The sequence below is a fragment of the Leuciscus leuciscus genome (assembly GCF_965113295.1).
Source record: "Leuciscus leuciscus genome assembly, chromosome: 22".
Classification (NCBI taxonomy): Eukaryota; Metazoa; Chordata; class Actinopteri; order Cypriniformes; family Leuciscidae; genus Leuciscus; species Leuciscus leuciscus.
The window spans coordinates 2,279,155-2,305,718 of record NC_138746.1 but is presented as its reverse complement, the minus strand read 5'-3'; the positions used below and the strand labels follow the sequence as shown (position 1 = coordinate 2,305,718).

Here is a 26,564-nt window from a genome sequence, read left to right as displayed (position 1 = left end):
TTGCTCATTGTTAGTTCATATTAGTAAATACATTAACTAATGTTAACTTAAAGAACCTTATTGTAAAACGTTACCATAATATTAAATAATATTGCACACAGGAAGTCCAAGTGATGTCACACAGGAAGTGTGAACTTTTGCATGCATGTGTGCAATTGTTCTGCTTCATCAAATTCAACCTTGTTTCCAAAGTGGCTTTAATTTACAGCATTTGGTCCAAAAACCAGCTAAAAGTGTGTGCTGTACATATAACAGACGAGTGCACTGCCACATCACAGACTGAATCTGAAAGCTGTCCAAGCGTAGCCGGCGTATGCTAGCGGTGTTTACGGCTCTGACCTGGTGCAGTGGTGAGCACTGGATGAAGTTGATGGGCGGCTCGCTCTGTTTGCTCTTCAGACGCAGCATGTTGTCGGTGTAACCCCAGCTCAGGATAGCAGACCACTGTATGTCTGTGCTGTGCATGCTCCTTACACCTGACACACACAGAGAAACACTTAATTTGTACTTTGATGGCAAACTCAATTTCTTCAGGTACAATGAGAACTGTGTTCATTGATGTGGATAATTGGGATAAAATGCAGATGCAATAAAAGTACCAGAAACTGGTCAAGGACCAAATCATATAGTTGGGCTGATTAATCATTCAATATTTGCACAGATTATGGCTGTTATGGTTGATAAACAGCCTGGTTTCCTCTTTAAACAGGTCTGGGTTTCCCTTTGTTTTTCACATCTGTTATTGACATCTGTTTAAATAAAAATATATGCAAATAAATGTATAAATGTAGATGTGCACAATACATTTGGAATGCATCAGAAATTCATAGACAGCACCATTAAAAAGTTTGGAGTGTGTAAGTGATTTTTTATGTTTTTGAAAGAAGTCTCTTCTGTCCACCAAGGCTGCATTTATTTGATCAAAAATACAGTAAAAACTGTGGAATATTAATATAATGTAAATCAGCTGTTTTCTATGTGAATATATAGTAAAGTGTAATTTATTCCTGTGATCAAAGCTGAATTTTCAGCATCATTACTCCAGTCTTCAGTGTCACATGATCCTTCAGAAATCATTCTAATATGATGATTTGCTGCTCAGGAAACATTTATGATTATTATTATTAATGTTGAAAACAGCTGTCAGTCCCTCCAGTTTTTCAGGAATCGGTGATCGCTGAATACAGCGCAAAATCAACAAAATCCTGCATTAAAATTAAAAGGTCACACAATTTTTTATTATAATTATCTTATTGAACTATCCCTAATTTAATTAAAGTTGTAGTGCATTATTTTCACGAGGATAGAGATGTTGATAAGATAACTCAATTCGGTACTGACATACTGACCGATGTCAGACTTGCTTTAGATTTCTTGTCTAGGCTTGTTGCGATTGAACGGTCAAATACACACATAATCATGTCTAAATGCCTGTGGATGGTTATGTCTGAAGTGAACAAACAGTTTGTGACGCGCGTCAGTATTGGATCGTTGCATTAGTGTAGGTCTTAAAGTGAAAACAGCCTAATATACCTGGTGTCTGTGTCGTTAATGTTAATCAAACAACAACTGTTTGTATTTGTATCTTTATTTGTTCTTTTGTCGTTTGTTTCTTATTTTATTACTGACTATTTAGCCTACTTAAATACTTAATTACTTACAAACGTAATATTAAGCAAGTTTTTGTTTAGCTGTGGTTTGCTTATAAGATTTTGGTCATATTGCCTACCTTAAGTGATCATGTTATTAAAGCTAGATAGTACACCGTTACACTAGCCTAACAAGTTATCTAATAGCCTAACTATTTTTTTTTAAATATGATCATTTCAGGTTTGTTAAAACACTGCACTCAATATCCCCTTTTCAAGTCTGAAAAAACATTGTTTTAAAAGTTATAATGTATCAGAATTTGGTAAGAGACCAAACTAAACAAGATTTATGCATTTTGTTTGTTATTTTGTGTCATTTATATGGTAAATGTGGTATCCTAATTATATTAGACATTTTTAGAAATAATCCCCACACAAAAACTCCACAAAAATCCTGAAATCCTGGTGGGACTGAGTTGTGCTGCTTCATGTTTTGTGGAAACCATGATGCATTATTTTTTTTTTAAGACTGAAAGTTTAAAAAAACAAACAGAATTTGTTTAAAATAGAAATCTTTTGCATCACTATTAATGTCTTCAATTTAATGCATCCTTGATGAATAATATATTAATAATAAAAAAAATTAATATATATTGCTGATCCCAAACTTTTGAACGTCACTGTATATCAGGTCTATAATTGTATGTCTATATGAATGAGGAGGCAGTTTCTTGTGTGTGTGTGTGTGTGTGTGTGTGTGTGTGTCTCCTCCACCTTGCTCCTTGCTGTAGATCATCATGAGGCAGAACTTGCGGGAGAGGCCGCAGATGGCTCGTGTGGGCAGCGCCAGCAGGGACCCGAAGCGTTCGCCGTGAGGTTGGCTGAAACACACCACGGGGTCCGGAGCACTGGGGGATCCCACGTACTCGCCCCATTTCAAGCCCTTTATCCACGGCAGAGGACTCTGGAAATCACAGGAGAGGATTAAAGGCTGTAAAAGATCATTTGGGATTCATGAGACACGCTCTGTAAAGCAGTCGTCCAATCACAACAGACTCTGACCAATCAGAGCGGAGTCGACTCTCGGAAAGGAGGGGGTTAGAGAGACTGAATCTTCGAATGAATCGTTTTCTCGCTCTTTGATGAACGAGGTGATGTGCAATGTATGTTATGAGAAAATTAAAGTTTTTTTGACCTTGGATGCATGTAGGACTGCTTACTTATCGTTAGTCGACTAGAAGAGGCTTGGTCGGCCAACATTTTATTAGTTATTTAGTCACAGAAAAAAAAAACTCCACAGGAAGTTGTGAAATCACGCGTTCCGTGAGGGACAGATCGTTAACGGCAGGAAATCCAAACATTCCTCAACCTCAGATATGGCTTATCACTTGAAACATGTAAGTAGTAGCAACTTTACAAGTCGGCTCACTCTGAACCGAAACTCAGTGTATACTTGCCTCACAGACATGAGAAATATATCTATAGAAAGCTTGAAATGTTTATTTTTAAATGAACCAATCCGAATGGAAAATAAATAAATGTCCACGTAACCTCTGCAGCCGAAAACATTAGCAATAAATTATTTAAATGTTTTGACAGTCTCCCATTCATAATCATTACGTTTGCCGGTGCGCTGTGGCAAGATTTATGCGTGCGTTTGAGCGCTGATTAGGCTATGTAATATATAGGCAATTAATGCTGTCAAATCACTAGTTCATTTGGCGTGTTACTATGTTTACTCAGTTTGCTGGGGAAGTTCATGTAAGCCAAATCTGGGCAGATTTAGTGCAAATACTCGTGAGTCATCATGATATATTAATTACAGCGTATTACACAGAATCTGCTCATATCTGGCTTACTTGAACACACACGTCACTACGCAACAAATAACAGCACGCTTGATCATCTGCATTGAAGCAATAGCGAAGATTAAAAAGCATTTGGTTAACAGAAAAGACATTGCTATTTTTTTTATGTTCTTTGTACTATATAAATCGGTCCACCTAAAACACATTTTTGGTGATGAGGATGAAAGAGGAAGGGAGGAGATGGCTGGATGACAGGATTTTTTTTTTAATAAGAAATGAATGTGTAAAATCTGTGACGTAGTTAATCTGGTTCTTTTTTTTTTTGGCTAGTAGAAGTTCTGAATGGCCGGTAACTTAATTTTGTAGCCAAATTGGCCGGTGGGTGAAAAAGTTAATTTCAAACCCTGCATGTAAACCTATCGTAGGAGACTCTAAAACAAAACTAGGAACCTTAAAAACAGCATAACAAGGTCACTTTAATATCATCCTCAAGCTATTTAATGTCAAACTGCACAATAATTTCCGCACCGGGTAGGTGGAGTCTTTGGGCTGTAGTAATTGGGCTGTAATTAGTCGACTAATCGCCTAAATGAACGACTACTAGTCGACTAGAAAACTCTTTAGTCGAAGGCAGCCCTAGAAGCATGTAAACGTATTGTAGAAAACTCTAAAACAAAACTAGGAACCTTAAAAATAGCATAACGGGGCACTTTAAAATCATCCTTAAGCTATTTAATGTCAAAACACACAATAATGTCCGCAGTGTGTGTTCGCTGTACCGGGTAGGTGGACTCTTTGGGCTGTTCCCGGCTCTCTCGGAAGGCCAGCTGCACCAGGAGGCCCATGGCCGCCGGCAGTTCTGCATCCGAGAGGAGTTTGGTTCCCGCTCGGCTGATGTGGGAGGCGTTGAACAGCTGTCTGGGAGTTTGGCCGTACGTCTTGATCATAGTTTCCAGAGCCCGACGCTGTACAGGGTCTTCAACAGCAGAAACGTCCATGCCAAAGTAAGTCTAAAGAGAGAGGGAGGGAAAAAATCTGATTTATCTACAGACGCAATCTATCTGAAGCGCAAGTCCGATGTGAGTTTATCATGTCTGATGGATTTGAGAAATCGAAAGAGCAAAGACAACCGATCCACAATACTGTTGATATATACAATACTGTTCAAAAGTTTTAGGTCAGAAATATATATTTTAAATAAATTAATATTTTTATTCAGCAAGGATGCATTAAATTGATCAAACGTGACAGTAAAGACATTCATAATTTTACATAAAAATCCATTCCAAATAAATGCTGTTCTTTTTAAACTTTGCATTCATTAAAGAAACCTGAAACATAAATGTATCAGTTTCCACAAAAATATTGATTGTTTTCAATAATCATAAATGTTTCTTGAGCATCAAATCATCATATTAGAATGATTTCTGAAGGATCATGTGACACTGAAGACTGGAGTAATGATGCTGAAAATTCAGCTTTGATCACAGGAATAAATTACATTTTACAATATATTCACATAGAAAACAGCTATTTTAAAATGTAATAATATTCCAGTGTTTTTACTGTATTTTTGATCAAATAAATGCAACCTTGGTGAGCTTCCCCCCCCCCAAAAACATTTAAAAAAACGTATTTTTTTTGTTTTTGACAGGCTTTGTTTTTTTAAAAAGATCAAAAGATGTAATATCAGAGTGAAGTGTGCTAAAGCTGTACGTAATAAGGAATCGTACTGCAGGATGAAAGACATTGATGGCGTGGACTGCAGCTTTGCCCTTTTGCTTGAGCCCGAACACCAGGTCAATCCACTGGCAGAGCGTCTGGGAGACTTGATCCGATTCCAGAGCCTGTCTGTGTATGAGGATGAAGAGTCGCGGGTCGTTCCTGGCCCAGGGCGGCAGATTCACGTGGTTCACCCGCTCGCTGTTCTGCCGCACGCCAAAGTCAAAACCTGCCAGAGGGGAGAGTGGGAAATACCACGCTAACATTAGCAAGCTGTTTTAATATGATTCTTGAATGTTTTACATGAATAGTCATTGGTTATATCTAGGTTACCCTCATCCTTCCCCCGGTCCTGTAACAAATCCTTCCCTTCCCTAAAATTATACTTCATTTCTTTTTTGTCCAGAAAGCTTATTTTATTTCATTTTGATAATATTTTTTCTATTTCTAATGCAATTTATTTTATTTTATTTACCCTTAAATTTAAGCACATTCCTCACATTCTTTCAACTTCGCTTTTTGCTCGCAGGTTTCTCTATAGAGCTCCCCCTACAGCGTCGGAATAGATATTTGACAACACTGTCGTAAAAACTCGTTGGCATTTTAATTCCCTAAGGGGGTCAAAATTGACCCGCGAGGGAAGGATTTTTTTTCTTTTAAAATTTTAACCACAAAACTTGTGTATTCGAGGTTCAACTGCAAACATTTTTTTTTCAAAAACAATTTCAAACAATTTTTGGCCCATGTGGAAGGATGAAGGATAAAGGTTATTTTCTTTTTTTTAATTGTGACAGACATTTCCTTCATGAGAAGTTGGATGTTGGATGCTAGAAGAAGAAGAAAACCAGGTGTAAAAGAGCGTCCACCTTCTCTGTTGACCAGAAACTCGGGCAGGTAGAAGAACTCTGGGATGAGCTCTTTGACATCCGTCATGGACTCGAAGGACGACAGACGCCACGTGGTGTTCATGGAGTGAAACGTTCGGTCGGGAATATCAAAGCTCTGGTCTGCGAGACACACAAAACCTTTCATTAGTTTCTTGTGCTACCTAATATGGATAAACCAACTGAACTAAAAATAGCCGGAGAAAGAAGGAAAGAGGCTGGATGAAAGGCCTGATCATCTTTCTGAGGCTAATGCATGTAGCGTGAGACTTCAGAAAGACCCTTTTCAATGACAGCCTTTAAAAGCATCACACTGACATGTTTGAAGACGTCGCTGCAAACGCAGGTGCTGTTAAATATTAAAAACGTGGCGATGCTGAATCATAATTGAAGAGGGTGATGTTGCAAAAACCTCAGCGAGTTATGAACAGACAACAGATCAGCATTCAGGGTTTTTTAAGGGGTTGTTGCATTAGATTTTTAAGTATTTGATTTTTATGTTCCAGAGCTTCTGCTTTCTTGAATATGCAAATCATGAACATTTACATAATAAGGTACGAAATGTCGTGTTGAAGGATGATGCTAGGCGCCGCACAGCACAGTGATTTTCCATGTATTAAAAGGTTTTAGTAAAAATATGTATATTAATATTGCTTTTTATTAACCCTGTAAAGCCTGACATATGAAATAATAGTAAGGAAAAAAGATTAATGAGAAGTTTATTGAACCTTTAGATAACATCTAAAAATAAATCATTTGCATATGTTTTTTTTAAAATTAAGTATCATATTTGATAAACAACAGGCTTTTATGAAAACACATTCATGCTATTTAGTGCAGACGCTAATGTTCATATGGTCAAAAAGTGATGATATTCTTATGCTTATAATGTAAATCTATGAGATCTGTATAACAGTATAGCAGATACGGATATAAAATACATATAAATATCAATATCTGCCAATAATCTGTCATTTAAATAAATTATATTTAAATGCTTAGTTTTATGATCAAAGCTCTGTATTTTTAAAACATATAATGCAATGCGATACAATGATGATTGAAAGATGAACTAATTAAATCTTCCTCAAAAGCCTGATGATCATATTTGTCACTCAAATTTTAACATGATTTTTCAACAAAAAAAAAAAATATATATTTATGGATAATCAAGTAAACAGAAGTTGCTTCAGTGCAGTAAATGTTTATTTTGAAATATTATTAACATTATCAAACTTTTTCTTACGTTTACTTGATAAAAATCTGATTTGACAGCAGAAAGACACGTGAAGCTCGAGCTGAAGTTTGTGCAATTATAATAAAAGACTTTTACTTTATAAAACAGTCTAAAATATCAATCAGAGATGGATAGCAAAGTTTGAAAGCAAAAAAAGCAAAGTTTGATTATGTTGATCAATTAGAAGCCATAGAAATTTGCATATTAAATGACACAATACAACAACAACAACAACATTTATTTATAAAGCACATTTACACACAATATAGATTGATCCAAAGTGCTGTACATAGCAGCTCTACACTATCAACAAGCAACAGGCTTTGATAATTCATAATATTAATTCAATTATTAAACATCCTTTGTTGAGGTCACTTACTGAAGAATAGCATGGAAACATTTTTAACTAAATTTTTTTACTATCACATGCAATATTTTTGAATCTGCTTGGTCAAACGATTTTGAAAACTTTGCTAAAAGTTTGAACTGACCTTGATAGGCCAGAAACATCTTGGTGAAGGGCGGCAGCCGGACCAGGAAGTGCAGCACGGTGCCGCTGTTGGAGTAGTGAGAGCCGTAGTGATAAGGCTGGACGGGCGGCATGGGGTCGTCCTCTCGCTTGCCCTTCTTAAACTCCTCTTCCAGATACTGCGGAGGACATCAACAGTTAGTTACACTTACACACACCTAATGACATCAGCTGTAAACATATACGCTCTAAAAGAAATATGGATACAAAATGATCAAAGAGTGTAGAAACCGTGCCATCTTCTGTCAGCTGTCTTCTGAGGTAGCATATGTGTCTCATAAGTGATTAATGCATGGGAGAGTTGATTTATGGTATTGCTAAGCTGAAATTTTCCTTTTCTGCAAAGGACACTTGTGATTCTACGTCAGAATTTTAGCCAGATGAAAATGTCTCAGAAGGCAACATAATGTGCTGTTGGGAAAGCCCTTCGTGCCGGCCCCTGTGATGCCTATGTAGACAGCTCACCAGAGTTTGGAACAGAGCCACAGTGTGATTGGTTAACAGACGCTGGTGTAAACAGGAATTAAAGCCCTGCAGTGCTGCCGTACCCTGTAATTGTCCACATAACGGTCTTCCTTCTCTTTAGACTGCACTGCGATGGGTTTGCTGAGGCTCCTGGTACATCAAACAGAAAGGAAAAATCGTCATTTGCATACATGTCTATAATATATATATATATATAAGGTCAACAGTTTTTTTTAATGTTTTTGAAAGTATCTTAAGTCCACCAAGGCTGGATTATGTGAATATATAGTAAAGTGTAATTTATTCCTGTGATCAAAGCTGAACTTTCAGCATCATTACTCCAGTCTTCAGAGTCACATGATCCTTCAGAAATCATTCTAATATGATGATTTGATGCTCAAGAAACATTTATGATTATTATTAATGTTGAAAACAGTCATGTTGCATCATATTTTAGTGGAAACCGTGATACACTACTGTTAAAAATGTTTTTCATTCAGCAAGGATGCACTAAATTGATCAAAAGTGACAGTAAAGACATTTATAATGTTACAAAAGATTTATATTTCAAATAAATGCTGTTCTTTTAAACTTTCTATTCATCAAAGAATCCTGAAAAATAAAATGCGTCACAGTTTCAACAAAAATATGAAGCAGCACAACTGTATATGAGAATTTATAATTATGTGTTAAAAAAAAAATCTGATGGCGATACTGAAAATTAGAACATACTTCCATTTGTACTATTTCATAGTTTTGATGACTAGCGAGAGCTAACACCATTATTAATTGGCCAAATGGGCACAGAAATCAGTTGATGCCGATGATCTTAAAACGATCAGCTAATTCAATTCGATTCGATTTCGATTCGACTCAATGAATATAGATATTTATAAAAAAGAACGGTGAACATAAGTTTTTTAATTAATAAGTGGTTAATTAATAAAAAGATATTAAGTATTTAAACTCTTTTTATTTTATGTACACTTGGGTACATTAAAACCCAACTTCAAATGCATACAATGAATGAATAGACAGGATTTTGATGCAAGATGAAAAATTTATGCTGAAAATTGACAAGTCGAACAGTCGCATGCCTTGATCAATCAGGATCAGGTTACTTTATGTTTAAGATAAAACACACATAAAATCTCACAGCATTAGCTGTAACATGGAGACTGCAAGCCTATGAACAGTGTAGGAAAACTAATACTGGCTTTTGGATGATGGATAAATAAATATGGGAAAAAAATCGATTTGTGGCCTTTAAGAACCGATTTTGAATCGACTATATTTAAAGATGAATCGAAAAATGTATGATTGAGGTCTGACCTGTAAATGGAGGCCTCCTGCAGGTCTAGAGTCTCACTGATGTAGTCTCTCAGGATGAAGGGGAAGACGGGATACTGCATGAGGTCGTTGAAGGAGCGGCCCGCGTGCTTGTTGAGATGAGTGAGGTACTCAAAGTTGGTGATCTGTCCTGAGCTCCACAGGTGCGTGAGGGCCGTGATGTTGCCGTACTCCAGCAGGTTGGGCAGGTCTGAGGTCAGGATGTTGTGGTAGACGTCATCACGAAACTGAGACGGAACAAACAGGAAGTTACGGTTGGGCAAAATTCCGAATTATGGAATTGGGTCTCTTTCAATTCATGAGTGGGAATTAATAATTATTAATTAAATAATATTTTTGTTTGTTTATTTGTGCAAAATATAAAATATGCACAGTAAAAGACAAGAAAATAAACAATTGATATACACTACAGGTTATAAATAAATAAATATACACTGTATATTAGAGCTAAAAATAAATAAATAAAATAATTCACCTAACTATCACACTTCTTTTGTTTACTTTTTTGTTTACGATATTAATACAAATTCAATGATTTTATTTTTGTCCTTGCTTATTTAAAACACTACACTTACAGCAGTTACATAGCTATGCTTTCTTGTATTCAAGAACCATTGCCACACTTGAACGTCATTAAACTCTCACAAGCCCTGTGTAGATTAGCAGCTAATGCTTGTGTGTTTGACAATGGCTTTGTTACCTTGGCGGTATCAAACGCGAGCAGCAGTGTCCTGCCATTAGTGAGGAAGATCTCCATCGCATTATCTCTGAGCTGCCACCAGCGCTTGTGGACCTCCTTTATCTCCTCATACGTCCAGGAGAAGGAGGCTGGCTCTGTCTCTCCATGAGGACTCTGGGGGAAGGACACATTGTGAACCTCTAAAACACACGTACGCCTCATAACATCTATTAGCAGTGGGTGGCGTGACCAAAATCTAGTATCATGGTAGGAGTAACTTTATATATCACCGTAAAAGTAATATTATTTCGTTATTTAGTTGCTGGAAAAATTATGCTTTTTTTTTTTTTTTAGATCAGGGTTATTTTCGTAAACTAATACTTATACTATATTTATTCTACAAAACATCAAAGAATAGTGCATAAGTATGTGAATTGGGACACACCTATAAACTTAGAGATATAGTTGCCAAGGTAATATTTCTCATTTTTATTTAGTCCAAGTACTAAAATAACTATTAAACAAAATATACTAAATAAACAACAACTTAAAACTTAATACAAACTATATTATATTTTTGTTTTAATATAAAAAAAACTAATAAAAATAACAAAAATATAAAACCAGACGACTAAAACTTTAACTAAAATTAATTAGAAAATATAAAAATAAAATTAATTCAAAGCTATAATAGTATATCAGTGATACTAAAATAACACTGGTTTAGATATTATATAATATAATATTATATAATAGACTAGTTTAAATAATAAGAAATTAAATACTTTACAATTATTTTCACAATACTTTATTATTATTTGGAACCTGATGGACAAAAACCAAAAGATCAGATTGTTCATGATGAACATACTTCCAAACGTTTAGGAAACAAAAAACATACTTGGTTATCATGTGTCTCAGCAACATTATCCTCCACAAAGTACATCCCAGATTTTCCTGCAGACCCGTAAAACACAACAGATGATTTTAGCGGCGGACACAAGGATCATGTGATGGAGGTTTGGAACGAGTCTTACCCAGCAACAGCTCTCCTGCCATCTCTCTAGAGGGCGCCACACTGATGCACCTTCTCGTGAACCTAAAACAGAAGAGCAGATGTTACGTGTTTTGAGATTCTGCACGGTGGCTCTGGCGATGAAACCTCAGTGTGCTTCTCGTGAGGTGAGAGTACCTGATGGGCTCACTGGTGGCTTTGTCCTTCACTATGGATGAAGAGGAGTAAGCCTTGTCCTCAAACAGGAATGCTAGCGGAGCCTTGATGGCATCTGTGATGGGCAAACCACACGCATGAGATCAGTCCATCAGCTGATCAATCATATCACAGCTTTTGGTACATTTCTGTTAGTGTCGTATTGATTTGTTCATCTAAAAAACATGCTGGGGTCACATTTCATCCCAAAGTCCGAAGAAGTATTAATTAATTTACTTATACTTATTTATATGCTAATATTCTTATTTACTTCTTATTTACTTATTACTTATTTATTAGTTTACTTATTAAATTATTTACTTACTAATTTTACTGATATACTTATTTAAATATTTATTTATTATTATTAATTATTTACTAACTTACTTCCCAATTTTACTTTAATTTTCTTATTTATTTACTAATTTAGTAAATAAAGTTAATAAATAAATAAGAAAATTAGTATATTTTCTTTATTTACTACCTTATTAAATTATTTATTTACATATTTTTTATTATATTATCTACTTATTAATTTACTTACTAATTTAGTACCAATTTTTCTTATATATACATTTTCTTATTTACTCATTTTACTGATACACTTATTTACATATTTATTATATTAACTTATTAATTTACTAATTTAGTTCTCAATTTTACTTATAATAAATAAGTATAAGTAAATAAGTAATTTAATAAGTTAGTAAATAAATAAGAAAATTTGAATATATTTTTATTTACTTATTTACTAACTTATTAAATTACTTATTTACATATTTATTTATTATTATTTACTTATTAACTTACTAACTAATTTAGTTCCCTATTTGACCAATATAGTCATTTTCTTATTTATTTATTTACTTATTAAATTTACAAACTTGGGTAAATCTTTCAGGAACATGTCTAGGTCATTTTTCACCCCAATTGTTTATGCTACGAATAAATAAGCATCATGAAAATACATAAAAAATAGATTCTAGAATCTAGACGACAAAGTAAAGTGTAAAGTGCTTTCTCCAGCTCAGTCACCATCTAGTTTGCGGCGGTCTTTGAGCAGATATTTGTTGGGGATGGTCAGGTAGCAGCGCTGGAGGCGTCTCCGCTCTCGGTTGGGTCCCTCGGTGGGATCCAGTTGCCAGGACGTGGGGTAAGAAGACTGATCGTACCACACCGCCCTGTTCCACGGGGATAGAAGAACATCAGACGTGTTTGGAACAACATGAGGATGAGTAAATGTAGGGGTGTAACAATACTCTCACGTCACGATTCAATACATATCACGATACAGAACTCACGAAATGATATTATTGCGATACTCCAAGACATATGATAAAAGGAATTAATGGATATAAGGATTATTGTACATTAATATTACAAATAAGTAACATTACAAGTTACATTAGTATTAACATTAATACATTTTTGTATTGTGATATATTGTGACGTGATATATTGTTCCACCCCTAGTAAATGTTGTCTAGCGCTGTAGTGAGCGATGCTGACCGGTCGTGCGTGAGCTGATGCACGAGCTCCTGCCAGTGCCGGCTGGCGCTCAGGTCGGTCTTGTAAAGGCCTCTGATGTGTTGCATGACCTTCTTCCGCTCCATTCCCTGCCTGAGAGACACGTTCTGAGTGATGTCAGCGGCGATCTTCGAGATGTCCTTCGACTTCCCATCCAGCCTCTGCAACAAGCTGAAGCCGAGACCAGAACAGCTCAGAAAACAATTGCAAAGAAGTGCATGCACATGTTTGTGTATTATTTAGAGATGTTGGTGACACTTTACAATAAGGTTCATTAGTTAACATTAGTTAACTACATTAGTTAGCATGAACTAATAATAAACTGCACCTATACAGCATGTATTCATCTTAGTTAATATTAATTTCAACATTTACTAATATGTTGTTAAAATCAAAGGTTGTATTTGTTAACATTAGTTAATGCACTGTGAAACAAACAATGAACAGCTGTATTTTTATTAACTAACATTAACAAAGATCAAAAAATACTGTAACAAATGTATTGCTCATTGTTAGTTAATACATTAACTAATGTTAACTAAATTAACCTTATTGTAAAGTGATATGAGATGTGTGTGTTTCTCTCAGAGCGCTCACCTCCTCTGCGTGTTGGCCAGCTTTTTTTCCCAGGCTCCTTTGCTGGTTCTCGCCTCTGACTCATATTTCAGTTGCTCCTTGATAAGGAATAGTAGTGAAACAGGTTTAGTTGAAAATTAATGAGTGCATACACTTCGGCTAAGCAATTCAGAACTAAATTCTATTTAAAAGTAGTCACACTACTAGCATTCACAATGCAACGCAAAGATGATTTAGTGAAACTGCAAAAAAAGTAGGGCTGGGACAATATATCGATGCATCGTGAATCGACTAATGATTCTGGATCGATTCCAATTTTCGATTCGATTCTGAGTTTATTTTTTAACAGCAGATGAAGTGTTTGCTCTATAAACAGCCGTAATCTGCTGGCTTCCAATGCCTCACACACACAACTTGAACCTTCTATCCACTTTATTCCTACGCCCCATGATGCTTTGCGCGAATTATGGGTGTAACTTACATTAAACTGTAAACAATCAGTGAAACGCTCGCTCTATGAACGCAATATGTTAAAAAAGTCACAATGAGATGACATTAATCTACTCACCCTTCAACCATCGAACATTAAAAGGAAATTTAAAAGTGTAAAAGCATCAACAAGGTACTTTCAACAGACCAAACAACCCCAAAAGCGCGTAATATGTAGTAATATATATATATATATATATATATATATATATCTATCTGTATTATGTAATGGCGCTTTTCCACTGCATGGTACGGTACGGCTCGGTTCGGTACGGCACGCTTTGGCGCTTTTCCACTGCATGGTACGGTACGGCTCGGTTCAGTACGGCTCACTTATGACACATTTCCACTGCATGGTACGGTACGGTACGGCTCGCTTCGGCTCACTTTAAATGGTACCACCTCTGTTGAGGTTCCAAGCGTACCGTACCGATACTAAAATGTGACGTGAAAACACTGCAGATCACTGATTGGTCAGACAGAATCATCACTACCAGCGTCATTGTATTTACAACACGAGACACTAAACCCGCTAGATTTAAATAGCCAGTAGACAACAGCCAACGCTGTAGCGCCTGTTTTAAAAGTATTTGCTTCAAAAAAAGAGTATAAACTTAAAAAAAAGAAATGGCTGAATCGTGGTCAGTGGACGAGGTGCAGACGTTCCTCTCGTTGGTTGCCGAGGAGCGGATGGGGAAACACGGAATGAAAAATTCGCATTTAATATGATGATGTCATGGCAGTAGAGACGGCAACTATAACGATCAGTCCCACCCACTTTGAAGCGGTACTAACTGCAGTGGAAAAGCAACCGAGCTAAAGCGAACCGAACCGTGCCGTACCGAGCCGAGTCGTACCACGCAGTGGAAAAGCGTAGCGAGCCGAACCGTTCCGCGCCGAGTCGAACCGTACCGAGCCGTACCATGCAGTGGAAAAGCGCCATAACTTATGTTACCTTAATCAAAAATGTTCATTAAACTTCAGCATTACGTGATACTATTTCAAAGTGATTTCCGTCATTTTGACAGATTATAAATAGCATTTACCTGTGAAAACAAACCTGGAAAGAGACGTGAGGATTTGAGCAGAACAACGAGAGATTCTTCCTGCATTCCAGTGAATTACTAATATCCAGTGAATCACTGCATTCCAGTGAATTTACTATATATTCATTTTAATATATCGTAAATTAATTCGGGAGAACAGACCACAAATGTGCAGAATATGTTGTGCTTTTTCATACTTTTACAGCGGATTGCAAAGGGGAAAAAGAAAATACTCACGAGGAAAAGAAGCAGCGATTGAAAGAGCTCTTGCTATAGATATTCTTGTTATAACATGTCACGTTAAAATACAAAGTATAACGTCATTCTCATGATGTCTGAAAATAAATCATGAAGGAAAATCAACAGCTCATCCAGTCAAACTGACGATCAGCTTTATTTGTAGGGCAAACTTATGATTTGAAATGATTCATTTCAGCCTTTTTCAATGGAAGTTCCCCAAACCAGGAGTGGCTCCCATAATTCAAAACGCAGTAAGCACGTCAGGAATAAGGTGGATAAAATAATCATTCATAAAGTTCGAAAAGGTTGAAGTGAATCACAAGGGTGTTTGCGGTGGGCTGTTTACATTAATCTCGCATCATAAAAGCCTTCTGAGGTGCAAGTACAGTCGATCCAGAGCCCGTCTACGGAGAGCCTGGCCACTCCCTATTAAGTCCTATTGTACCGAATTTTGGTTGTAGTTCCACCAGAGTTCCACTGGGGGCGATCGCCCATGAGTGCAAAATAAATGTGAGTCTATGGGGCCAGACGGCTAAATTAGTCTCTTTCACCCGATTGCCGTTGAGAAATCTCAGATTTGATTGTAGGTTTTCCAAGTTCAACATGGGTTATAGGTCGAAAGTTGAATGAACGAGTACTTATGTCCTTTCGATTTCTTACAGGTTGAGTTGTTGTTGCCCACAACACGCTAGCATTCTGCTAATGACGCTGATTGGTCAGTGAAGGACTGATTACGACCAGAGATTCCGCTTGACGGCATCGTGGCATCCGAAGCGGGACCAGAAACAAACAAAACAAAAACTCTTCTAGCACGTGTGTTTACCTGTGTCAGCTGTGTTGTGTAGTTACCTGTGTCAGCTGTGTTCTGTATTTACCTGTGTCAGCTGTGCTGTGTCAGCTGTGTTGTGTGTTTACCTGTGTCAGCTGTGTTGTGTGTTTACCTGTGTCAGCTGTGTTGTGTAGTTACCTGTGTCAGCTGTGTTGTGTGTTTACCTGTGTCAGCTGTGTTGTGTGTTTACCTGTGTCAGCTGTGTTGTGTGTTTACCTGTGTCAGCTGTGTTGTGTGTTTACCTGTGTCAGCTGTGTTGTGTAGTTACCTGTGTCAGCTGTGTTGTGTAGTTACCTGTGTCAGCTGTGTTGAGTGTTTACCTGTGTCAGCTGTGTTGTGTGTTTACCTGTGTCAGCTGTGTTGTGTAGTTACCTGTGTCAGCTGTGTTGTGTGTTTACCTGTGTCAGCTGTGTTGTGTGTTTACCTGTGTCAGCTGTGTTGTGTAGTTACCTGTGTCAGCTGTGTTGTGTAGTTACCTGTGTCAGCTGTGTTGTGTGTTTACCTGTGTCAGCTGTGTTGTGTAGTTACCTGTGTCAGCTGTGTTGTGTAGTTACCTGTGTCAGCTGTGTTGTGTGTTTACCTGTGTCAGCTGTGTTGTGTGTTTACCTGTGTCAGCTGTGTTGTGTTTACCTGTGTCAGCTGTGTTGTGTAGTTACCTGTGTCAGCTGTGTTGTGTGTTTACCTGTGTCAGCTGTGTTGTGTAGTTACCTGTGTCAGCTGTGTTGTGTAGTTACCTGTGTCAGCTGTGTTGTGTGTTTACCTGTGTCAGCTGTGTTGTGTTTACCTGTGTCAGCTGTGTTGTGTAGTTACCTGTGTCAGCTGTGTTGTGTATTTCCCTGTGTCAGCTGTGTTGTGTGTTTCCCGGTTACCTGTGTCAGCTGTGTTGTGTGTTTACCTGTGTCAGCTGTGTTGTGTGTTTACCTGTGTTGTGTGTTTACCTGTGTCAGCTGTGTTGTGTGTTTACCTGTGTCAGCTGTGTTGTGTGTTTACCTGTGTCAGCTGTGTTGTGTAGTTACCTGTGTCAGCTGTGTTGTGTGTTTACCTGTGTCAGCTGTGTTGTGTAGTTACCTGTGTCAGCTGTGTTGTGTGTTTACCTGTGTCAGCTGTGTTGTGTGTTTACCTGTGTCAGCTGTGTTGTGTGTTTACCTGTGTCAGCTGTGTTGGGTAGTTACCTGTGTCAGCTGTGTTGTGTGTTTACCTGTGTCAGCTGTGTTGTGTGTTTACCTGTGTCAGCTGTGTTGTGTAGTTACCTGTGTCAGCTGTGTTGTGTGTTTACCTGTGTCAGCTGTGTTGTGTGTTTACCTGTGTCAGCTGTGTTGTGTGTTTACCTGTGTCAGCTGTGTTGTGTGTTTACCTGTGTCAGCTGTGTTGTGTGTTTACCTGTGTCAGCTGTGTTGGGTATTTACCTGTGTCAGCTGTGTTGGGTATTTACCTGTGTCAGCTGTGTTGTGTGTTTACCTGTGTCAGCTGTGTTGGGTATTTACCTGTGTCAGCTGTGTTGTGTGTTTACCTGTGTCAGCTGTGTTGTGTGTTTACCTGTGTCAGCTGTGTTGTCGACGCTTCGAGAGAAAAGAAAGTGCAGAGCGCGAAAGCACCAAAGTGACTGAAGGATTGCCGTAAAGCTGTATCTCTGGTCGTACGATGTGTATGACGTCATTGACATTTTAAAAGACTTTTTAAAGCAAATAAGTGACTCTAAAAAAATCTAACACCCAACAATGTGTAATTTCTTTGCATCTCCTTTCGAATACAACATTCAAATTACTAGACAAAAAATTATATCCTGAGAAAAGTGGATTTTGAGGGGTATAGCGCCATAGACCTCCATTCATCCTGCACTCGTCCTGTGAGCGCCCTCATATGGAACCAGAGTGGAACTGCAACCAGTTCAGAAACCGGAAGTTTACTGAGAGTGGAAGTTCTCCCCGTATTAGATATTCTCTGGTCAAACGCATGATCGCTCTTCTTCGTGAGCATTTGAGTGTGCGTTTAAAAACTAGCCTAGAGCGCCATCTGCTGGTTAAAGCAAAGCTCAGAATCGATTCGTGATGCATTAAAAAAAATAATAAAAAAAATCACAAATCGCGATGCATCTATATAGTGTCCCAGTCCTAAAAAAAAGACTCATGCAACTGGTGCAATAAACCAGGCCTAATCCTCTTATGACCTGGTAGAGTGTGTTGGGTCATACACACCTCTTTGATGGCCTTCAGGAGGTCGGGTTTGGCCGGAGCACTGGGTGGGATGCATCGGTGGCCGCAGAGTTTCAGCGCTGTCATGAAGGTGTTGGCAGCCGCCTGCTCTTCTTTGCTCAGGGCGTCTTTATGATCGTGTAACAGCTCGTACAGATACAGAGCCAGCTTGGGCCCGTGCTAATAACACACACAAGCACAACACAATCAGGGATGATTAGAGGAAGCTGACTTTTACGGGTCACCCTCCATTGTAGATAACAGAATTGGCTATTAAAAACCCATATTGATCAACCACACACACATTTTCAGGGCATTTAAAAAACATATTTTTCCATATTCATGATTTTTTTTCAGCCTTAACAGCCATTAGTGATGAAATCTAAGGTGGAATTTAGAAAAACGTTGCAAAATAGCAAAGCTGGGCAAAATCTCATCACTATTTTTGATACAGCAAGTGAAAGTTTTGAAATCACAACACAAATATATATATATATATATAATTTTTTTTATAAAGGTCACACTTTAGACTAGGGTCGAATTCTCACTATTAACTAGCTATTAACTATGACTTTTGTCATCGCTTTACGCAAGAGTTGCAATTCAGATGAGTCTCAGGGTTAATGATCTTTCTCTCTTTTTTTTGCCAGTCTACAGTATAATGGAGACATGAATACAGCACTAGCGAGAGGACGGCACTGCTGCTATGGAAACAGTCTCATGAAGATGTTTCTGTGGGTTATTTACTGCATGTCAGAGGAGAGCTGTGGCAAAACCAGCCCAGTGAAATGTCATTGTCTTCCTCCCAATAGAGGAAGTGTGCATGTGTGTTGTCACACTAATCTGAAAACTGTCAGCAAATAACCAAAGCAAAATGTCACACAGTCTCTGGTCGGCATGTAAAAACAAAAAGCCATTTCTGTCAACGTATCTGGTGATGTGTTTATTGACCTCACCTCGAGGCCGGGACTGAGGCTTTCTCTGAGGATCTCAGAGTAGCTGTGCTCGTGGACGAACTCTAGCGCCTCCCTCCTGTCCTCCAGAGGTACTGCAGGGCTGAGCGTGTGGACCAGCATTCGGCCGATCTGAACCCTGAACGTGTCACGACAGGACCAGAGGATTCGCCTCCACTGCTGGCGAGGGGCGCCGCCACGACCGGTGCTGCCCTGAGAAAGCAAACATCACACAAACACACTGAGTTAGTCAACAATAGAGAGACATAACACTAACAGACTATGCATTTATCACATGCACACATGAGCATTAGGTATCAGAAAGACCGTGTCAATAGATCAGGATTATTTTATTAACTAAAACATTGGTAACACTTTAGTTTATGGTTCAATTCTCACTATTAACTAGTTGCTTATTATCATGCATATTACTAGGATATTGGCCGTTTATTAGTACTTATAAAGCACATATTAATGCCTTATTCTGCATGATTATATTCTACATCCCTTAATCCACCTAATACCTAAACTGAACAACTCCCTTACTAACTATTAATAAGCAGTAATAAGGAGTTTATTAAGGAAAAAGTCATAGTTAATAGTGAGAATTGGACTCTAATCTGAAGTGTGAACAAGATTGTATTTAAACATTTCTCTTCAAGTTGAAGTACTAAAATAACAAAAACTGACATAAAAAAAAAAAAAAAAAAAAATGAACAAAAAACAACAAAAAAAAAAAAAAAAAAAAAGAAAAAAAAAAAAAAAAAAAAAAAAAAAAATACAATCTAATCAACATATTAACAAAAACTATAATAGTATATCAAGGATACTAAAATAACACCGCGATAGACTAGATTCACAATCCTTGTCTCGAGATTTATGGGTACAAGAGTGTTAAAGATGTTTTATTAGTGTTTCTTATGATAGTTGGAAAGTTTGATTCGTTTTCATGGAACACTTCGAAGTTTCCATTTAAATAAGTGTTCACAAGTAATTAGTTTTTTGGGGGGTAAAATTTACATATACATGTATAACATTTATATTTATATATACACTGTTTATTAAGATTAGGCCTGTCAACTTTTAAAAAATTAATACATTTAACAAGTTACACTATACACTGATTAATCACATTAATCATAAATAATGAACAAACCAATATTGCTGAGAAAGGCCTTCAAATGAAGATAATTCAAAGATAAGGGTGGTGACAACAGTGATAAAGTTGTTTCAAAGGCCAATCTAAAATTTCTTTGGAACAATGTGCACTGAATACCAAAAATATAAGCAGTAACAAACAAAACAGGGAAATTTGATTTCATGTTGACTTTACGACACTGACGTCTGCTGTAAGTGACTCACCAAGCTGATCTTTATGCCCTCCATCATTAGTTTGAGAATGTCTTTGCTGAAGCTCTTGGTGTTGCCCGGCGGGAGCGGGGTGGAGGGCGTCGAGCCGTTCTCCTCAGACGTCTGTTCGCCAGATAACGGCATGGACATCGAGTGATCAGGAGACTCAGGAAAGTTCAGGAGGTCAAAGAAATCGTGGTTGACGTCTGGAAAATAATGACAAATTTATTCAGCCTACATGGATTGTTTCTTGTTGTCACTAACAAAAAGGTACCATGGATATACCGTATTCTTTGAAGGAACCATGTGAAATGCATTAAAGTGTTTTTCAAGTCACCTTTATTTATATAGTGCTTTTTACAATACAGAGTGTTTCAAAGCAGCTTCATAGAGATAACAGGAAAATAATGCAATAAAGTTTGTTTCTAGAAGAAAATAGCATCATAGTCCAGCTTAAGTAAGTTCAGTGATGGTTCATCATCATCCAGCTCAGCTTTGTTCTCATATAATGGTGTGAATGCAGGCAGATCAATAATATTGTTGAATATTAAAGGTGCTCTAAGCGATGTTGGGTGACGTCACTTCTTGTTGACATTCGAAGTATTGTCAAACAAAACGGAGGCTAGCTCGACCCTCCCTCCTCCTCATCCCGTCCCCTCCCTCCCTTTCCATGCTTCCTGAAACAGGCTTTTCCGATGTGAATTCGGGACTTCACACGTTCCTTCTCCTTTTCCCTCTTCTTTGCTATTTGTTCATCGGAACGTCGTCTCTTTGGTCATGTGTCGGCTTTATTAAAATTCTCAAGAATATACAATTGTAACGTTAGTCGTTGTCTAGGACATCTCTCCTCTAGCTAACTTCCCTCTTCATGCTTCTATCTCCCCCACACCCCCCTTCATGTGCATGTGCACTAACCCCCCCACCCCCAAATCATTCTTGTCGGTTATTGGCTGGAACACTGTTTGTTATGTTTCGTGGTCCAGGCTGGGCCAGTTTGTTTTTGTTACCGTTTGTGGAGCCTGGGCTGTCTACAGAGACCGCGGTTTTTTTGCAGTGTGTTCAGGGGACAGGCAGCTAGCGGATAGTGAGGAGATGTTTGCTGTATGTGACAAAAGATGTTTCAGCCTAAAAACGCGTGACCTCGCTTAGAGCACCTTAACATGTTCAATGGTTGCGTGAGCTGATGTTTGTCGTATGTACCTTGATAGATGAGTCTGTTAACGGCCAGAACCACGAGTCTCTGCAGTCGCTGGACCAGCTCCGTCTCGCTGGCTCTGATGGGGTTTTCTTGACTCATTCTGCGCTGCATCATCTCAGTGAGTTCATCACTGGCCACGGAGCGCATCCGCGTCAGCAACGAGTCTGACTGGGCCAGCGTGAACCGCCTCCGACCTGTTCAAAACATGCATGTAGTGAACACAACAACAAACTGTGTGTGAAGAGCAGAGGATATTAATATCAATATCTCATCACCTCATAAATGCATAGACATACAGATAGACAGATAAAGGTATTAAAAACAACCTTGATTGATGCTAAGTGGTTAGACAAGGCAGGTTGTCATTTACACCTGACAGGTAACATGCATCCTAGCTAGCAAAGTTTAAAACTTGTCTCAATGGCTATATACTGAATTTTCAGCATCATTAATCCAGTCTTTAGTCACATGATTCTTCACAAATCATTTGGTAACACTTTAAAATAAGGTTCATTAGTTAACTACATTAGTTAGCATGAACTAATAATGAACTGCCCTTATACAGCATTTATTAATCTTTGTTAACGTTAATTTCAACATTTACTAACACTTTATTTAAATCTTGTTAACATCAGTTAGCACTGTGAACTAACATGAACAAACAATGAACAGCTGTATTTTTATTAACTAATGTTAACAAAGAGGAACAAATACAGTAACAAATGTATCATTAATGGTTAGTTCATGTTAGTTAATATATTAACTAAAGTTAACTAATGAACCAATCTTTCTAATATTCTGATTTGATGCTCAAGAAACATTTCTGATTATTATCAATGTTGAAAACAGTTGTGCTGCTTATATTTTGGAAACTGATTTTTTTTTTTTTCAGGATTCTTTAATAATAAGAAAGTTCAAAAGAAAAGCATTTATTTGAAATAGAATCTTTTGATCCAATAAATGCATCCTTGCTGAATAAAAATCCTAGATGGATGTTAATGCCAGGTGTAAATGAGTGAGAATGAGAATGATAAACAGACACACAGAGTTGCAGAAACACTTTTAGAGGCCTGGTGCAACTCTGACTCTAGACTGTGTGTATTTAGTCTTGGTTCATTCATGTTAAAGCACACACAGGCACCAGTAGCTCAGGACACTGGGCAGATGAGCAGCAGACAAGCTTTAATCAGTTCACTTTCACACGACCAACATCCCTGAGAGAGCCAGGGTGTTGTCACCCATCGGTGCGGATGGGGTCGAGGGCTACCTGCGTCTGAGGGGAACATGTAGGAGTTTGGTCCGGTTGGGGAAGGGAGGGGGGAATCCTGGGACAAGAAGCTGAACGGGGAGGGAACAGGGATCAGGCCGTACGAGCAGTAGTGCTGCCGGGGAATACGGGGAATTATGGAGTCTTTCAGCCCCATTGAACCTTGGGAGTGTGAGGGGAGGTGATAACACAACAAAAACACATGAGCAAACAAGCGTGACATCCGGGGCTGATGGTTAAGACAAGATGAATGGAGATGAAACACAAAGACACATGGATATTAAAGGAACCGTTCACCAAAAAAAAAAGAAAAAGAGCAACATGGATATTCGTCAAGATTTATAAAAATAATAATAATAATAAAAAAAACTTGAAATAAAACAAATGATCACTGAAATAATGTAAAATATATAATATATTAACTTATTTTACTTCAGTTACTTGCTAAGGATTCATTTTCATTTAGTTTAACTTGATGAACTAAAATAACTAAGGCTAAAATAAACATTTATATAAACATATAATATAATAATCCATAGAGATATAAAAAAAAATAGGAAAAATAAAAAAAAAGCACAACTAAATTACTAAAACTTTGACATTAAAATGGAAAATATAAAAAATCTTGATTTAATAGTTTATTTATAATACTAAAAGAACCATGAACAACTGAGTAAGAGTAAATGATGACAAAAGTTTATTTTAGGGTAAACTGTCCCTTTAAATGCAAACCCAAACTATCAAATGAACATGAGAATTACTAGGGAAGCACAGAAATTTCAGCTACCAAAAATTTTCGGCAACAAAAGCTATTTTCGGTTTCAGTCTGAAATCAGTGACCGAAACAGACGTTTAAATATAGCGCTTCTCCGATGACACGTTTTTGACTCTGTTCAGTGTCTAATTTGTGCACAAAATAGCTACAGCAGTTAAACATGTCAGCTGTGTGGACACTCGCTCTGGATGGACAATGATTATTTCTTGATTTTAATCGGTAATGATATGGTTTCTTAAAGGGGTGGTATAATGCCCTTTTCACAAGATGTAAAATAAGTCTCTGATGTCCCCAGAGTGTGTATGTGAAGTTTTAGCTCAAAACACCACACAGATATTTTTATATAGCATGTTCAAATTGTCACTTTTTAACTGTAATTGTCACATTGTGAGGGTGAGCAAAAACGCACCATTTTGTGTCTGTTTCTTTAAATGCAAATGAGCTGCTACTCCCGCACAGGGGGCGGAGCTTCAAGAGCTTGTGTCATTTTACCTCACACACACATGCACTGAAAATGTCTAAAACTTTTAGCCTTTCATGTTCAAACCGGATTCAGACAATGATGGAGAGACTCTAGAAGAAGTGACAACATGTAGAAGCAACAGGACATTTCTGAATGGATAGTTGATGAATTTATGTAGTTTATGTGTAGTTATCCTCTAGTCATTGATTAGCATATTCTGTCTTGATAATCTATAAATCGTGTTCAGGGGGCAAAGTTTATGTAAATTCTAGGGTTTGTCATAATAAACACTTTTTTGATAAAAGCACCAAATAAACATGAATGAATACCAGAAGGTATGTGGAAAGATGCAGTATAACTTAAATGTTTATTGTTTAATGCCATCAAGGGGGAAAATCAAGGGGGAATTATCAAGGGGGAAAAAACTATGTCATTTTGGTGATAGGGGAAATAAATATGTCATTTTGGTGATCAAAGAGGAGTTTTAAGGGATACAATTATTGACTACAGGGGGACTTTCAACAATAAACTGGAGTAGAAACAATTCTGTTATTAAAAAGTTTATATAAAAATGGGCGAATTAAATGTGTGTACAACTCAGTTTTAGCTATTTGAGTGTTGATTTTTGAATAAGTTGTAATAATTTATTGATTTATTTTCCGTTTCGGTCAAGTGCATCCAGAATTTTCAGTTTTGGCCCAAATTTTTCATTTCAGTGCATCCCTAAAAAATAGCAAACTCTTTCACCTTTAAACGGTCTCACCTGCGATGCTTTTGCGCTTCTGCTGTAGAGCATGATGTGGCGAGGTGGGGACGTGCACGTAGCTGCCTGATTTCTGAGGGTCCTGATTGGCTGTGGTCTTGATGAAATCAATGGCTGCCTGTATCACGCGGAACTGCAGGGCCAGGGCCATTTCTGAAAGATGAAATCACAACAGAATATGTCCTGTTACATTCGAATGGCACGTCACATATCGCATCATTGTCATACAGAAGTATTCGTTTTTTACCCTGTGTGCGCCGAACTTTGCTGGTTTGCATGTAGCCCAACAGGGTGATCAGGTCTTCAATGATGCGGAAGTACTGAGAGCCCGAGGAGCTGCAGGAGTGGATGGTGACGGCCACCAACAGCTGCTGAATGTCACACACCACCAGTTTGTAGTCATTCGGAGGAATCCTACAGAGCCAACAACATCAAGAAAGAGTTCACTTACTATAGTTATTATGTATAATCTTTCATATTAGAGAAGTAGGGTCCAATGAAATGGATTCCGTTTTAATGGTTAAATAAAACTGTAGTAATCATGCCTAAATCACTGAAATCATGAAACTTATACATTTTAACAACACTTTATTAAAAGTTAGAATAAACAATAACAACCAAATAACAAAAATATTTTTTAGGGCCCTATGAAATCAAATTTATTTTGCATAAATTTGGTGTTTTCTCTTCTATTCTGTTGTTTTAAACAAAAAGCATGTCTGAATTCAATTGAAAGCATACAACATTAACAATTTATACATCATTTTACAGTAATAAGGCCTTATAAAAAGTAAAAAAAATATGTCTGGATTTATGATTTACTGTTAAATTTGAAATTTGTAGGAAAAAGTGTGATTCCTTAATTGTATAATTATCATTTTTACTACTTTGAGAAGCACATTCTACTGTACAATAGTACCAAACTTTTATTTTGGAGGCACATTACCCGTTCTCCAGGCCGTTGAGGGTGGAGAGTGTGTTGAAGAGCACGTAGAGTAAGCCGTGGTCCAGTAAGATGTCGGCCAGCTTCGGGCAGGCGTTGAGGAGCTGCAGAAGAAGACACAGGCCGTTGTGCACCAGTGAGTTCTCATACAGAGAGTTCTCCAGCAGACCCAGCACTGGGATGATGCAACGCTTCCTGAACGGGGAGATGTTCTCCATGTCCTCCAGATCCAGACTGGGAGAAGAGAGGATTGTGGTTATTGACAAGGGCAATGTTGGGTAAAGGTTCATTTAGAAATCATGCAGGAGTTTCTTGAATGCGTTTCCTGCCACAAAATTATATATAATTATCTATACGATTCATATATTATAGTATTTATATAAAAAAAAATGTATTTTTTTCATTTAGCTTTTATTTTTGTATTTTAATTTTAGGTAATGTTTCAATACTGTTGTTTTTTTAATAGGTCTATTTAGTTTT

The 26,564-nt window shown here is 37.5% G+C and overlaps 1 protein-coding gene and 1 long non-coding RNA gene across 9 annotated transcripts in view; one reads left to right on the top strand and one right to left on the bottom strand.

The window, feature by feature from the left end:
- Window positions 1-26,564, bottom strand: part of lyst (lysosomal trafficking regulator) — a 112,303-nt gene that overhangs the window by 9,235 nt on the left and 76,504 nt on the right. For 7 of the 8 annotated variants that reach the window (XM_082153241.1, XM_082153238.1, XM_082153239.1 and 4 more), the window contains 23 exons: window positions 26,088-26,318; window positions 25,389-25,555; window positions 25,142-25,294; window positions 23,141-23,302; window positions 21,876-22,067; window positions 20,688-20,881; window positions 19,329-19,538; window positions 18,376-18,552; window positions 13,598-13,674; window positions 12,983-13,171; window positions 12,509-12,654; window positions 11,456-11,549; window positions 11,301-11,362; window positions 11,165-11,220; window positions 10,285-10,437; window positions 9,567-9,811; window positions 8,318-8,384; window positions 7,732-7,888; window positions 5,986-6,126; window positions 5,131-5,348; window positions 4,177-4,407; window positions 2,364-2,553; window positions 340-476 (listed from right to left, as the gene is read on the bottom strand). In XM_082153241.1, coding sequence (XP_082009367.1) covers window positions 340-476; window positions 2,364-2,553; window positions 4,177-4,407; window positions 5,131-5,348; window positions 5,986-6,126; window positions 7,732-7,888; window positions 8,318-8,384; window positions 9,567-9,811; window positions 10,285-10,437; window positions 11,165-11,220; window positions 11,301-11,362; window positions 11,456-11,549; window positions 12,509-12,654; window positions 12,983-13,171; window positions 13,598-13,674; window positions 18,376-18,552; window positions 19,329-19,538; window positions 20,688-20,881; window positions 21,876-22,067; window positions 23,141-23,302; window positions 25,142-25,294; window positions 25,389-25,555; window positions 26,088-26,318 — 3,649 coding nt within the window. The remainder of the gene's footprint in view (window positions 1-339; window positions 477-2,363; window positions 2,554-4,176; window positions 4,408-5,130; window positions 5,349-5,985; window positions 6,127-7,731; window positions 7,889-8,317; window positions 8,385-9,566; window positions 9,812-10,284; window positions 10,438-11,164; window positions 11,221-11,300; window positions 11,363-11,455; window positions 11,550-12,508; window positions 12,655-12,982; window positions 13,172-13,597; window positions 13,675-18,375; window positions 18,553-19,328; window positions 19,539-20,687; window positions 20,882-21,875; window positions 22,068-23,140; window positions 23,303-25,141; window positions 25,295-25,388; window positions 25,556-26,087; window positions 26,319-26,564) is intronic. The other variant, XM_082153240.1, reaches the window with a different exon arrangement.
- LOC309486273 overlaps window positions 1-26,564 on the top strand; it is a 163,156-nt gene that overhangs the window by 129,979 nt on the left and 6,613 nt on the right. The window lies entirely within an intron of this gene.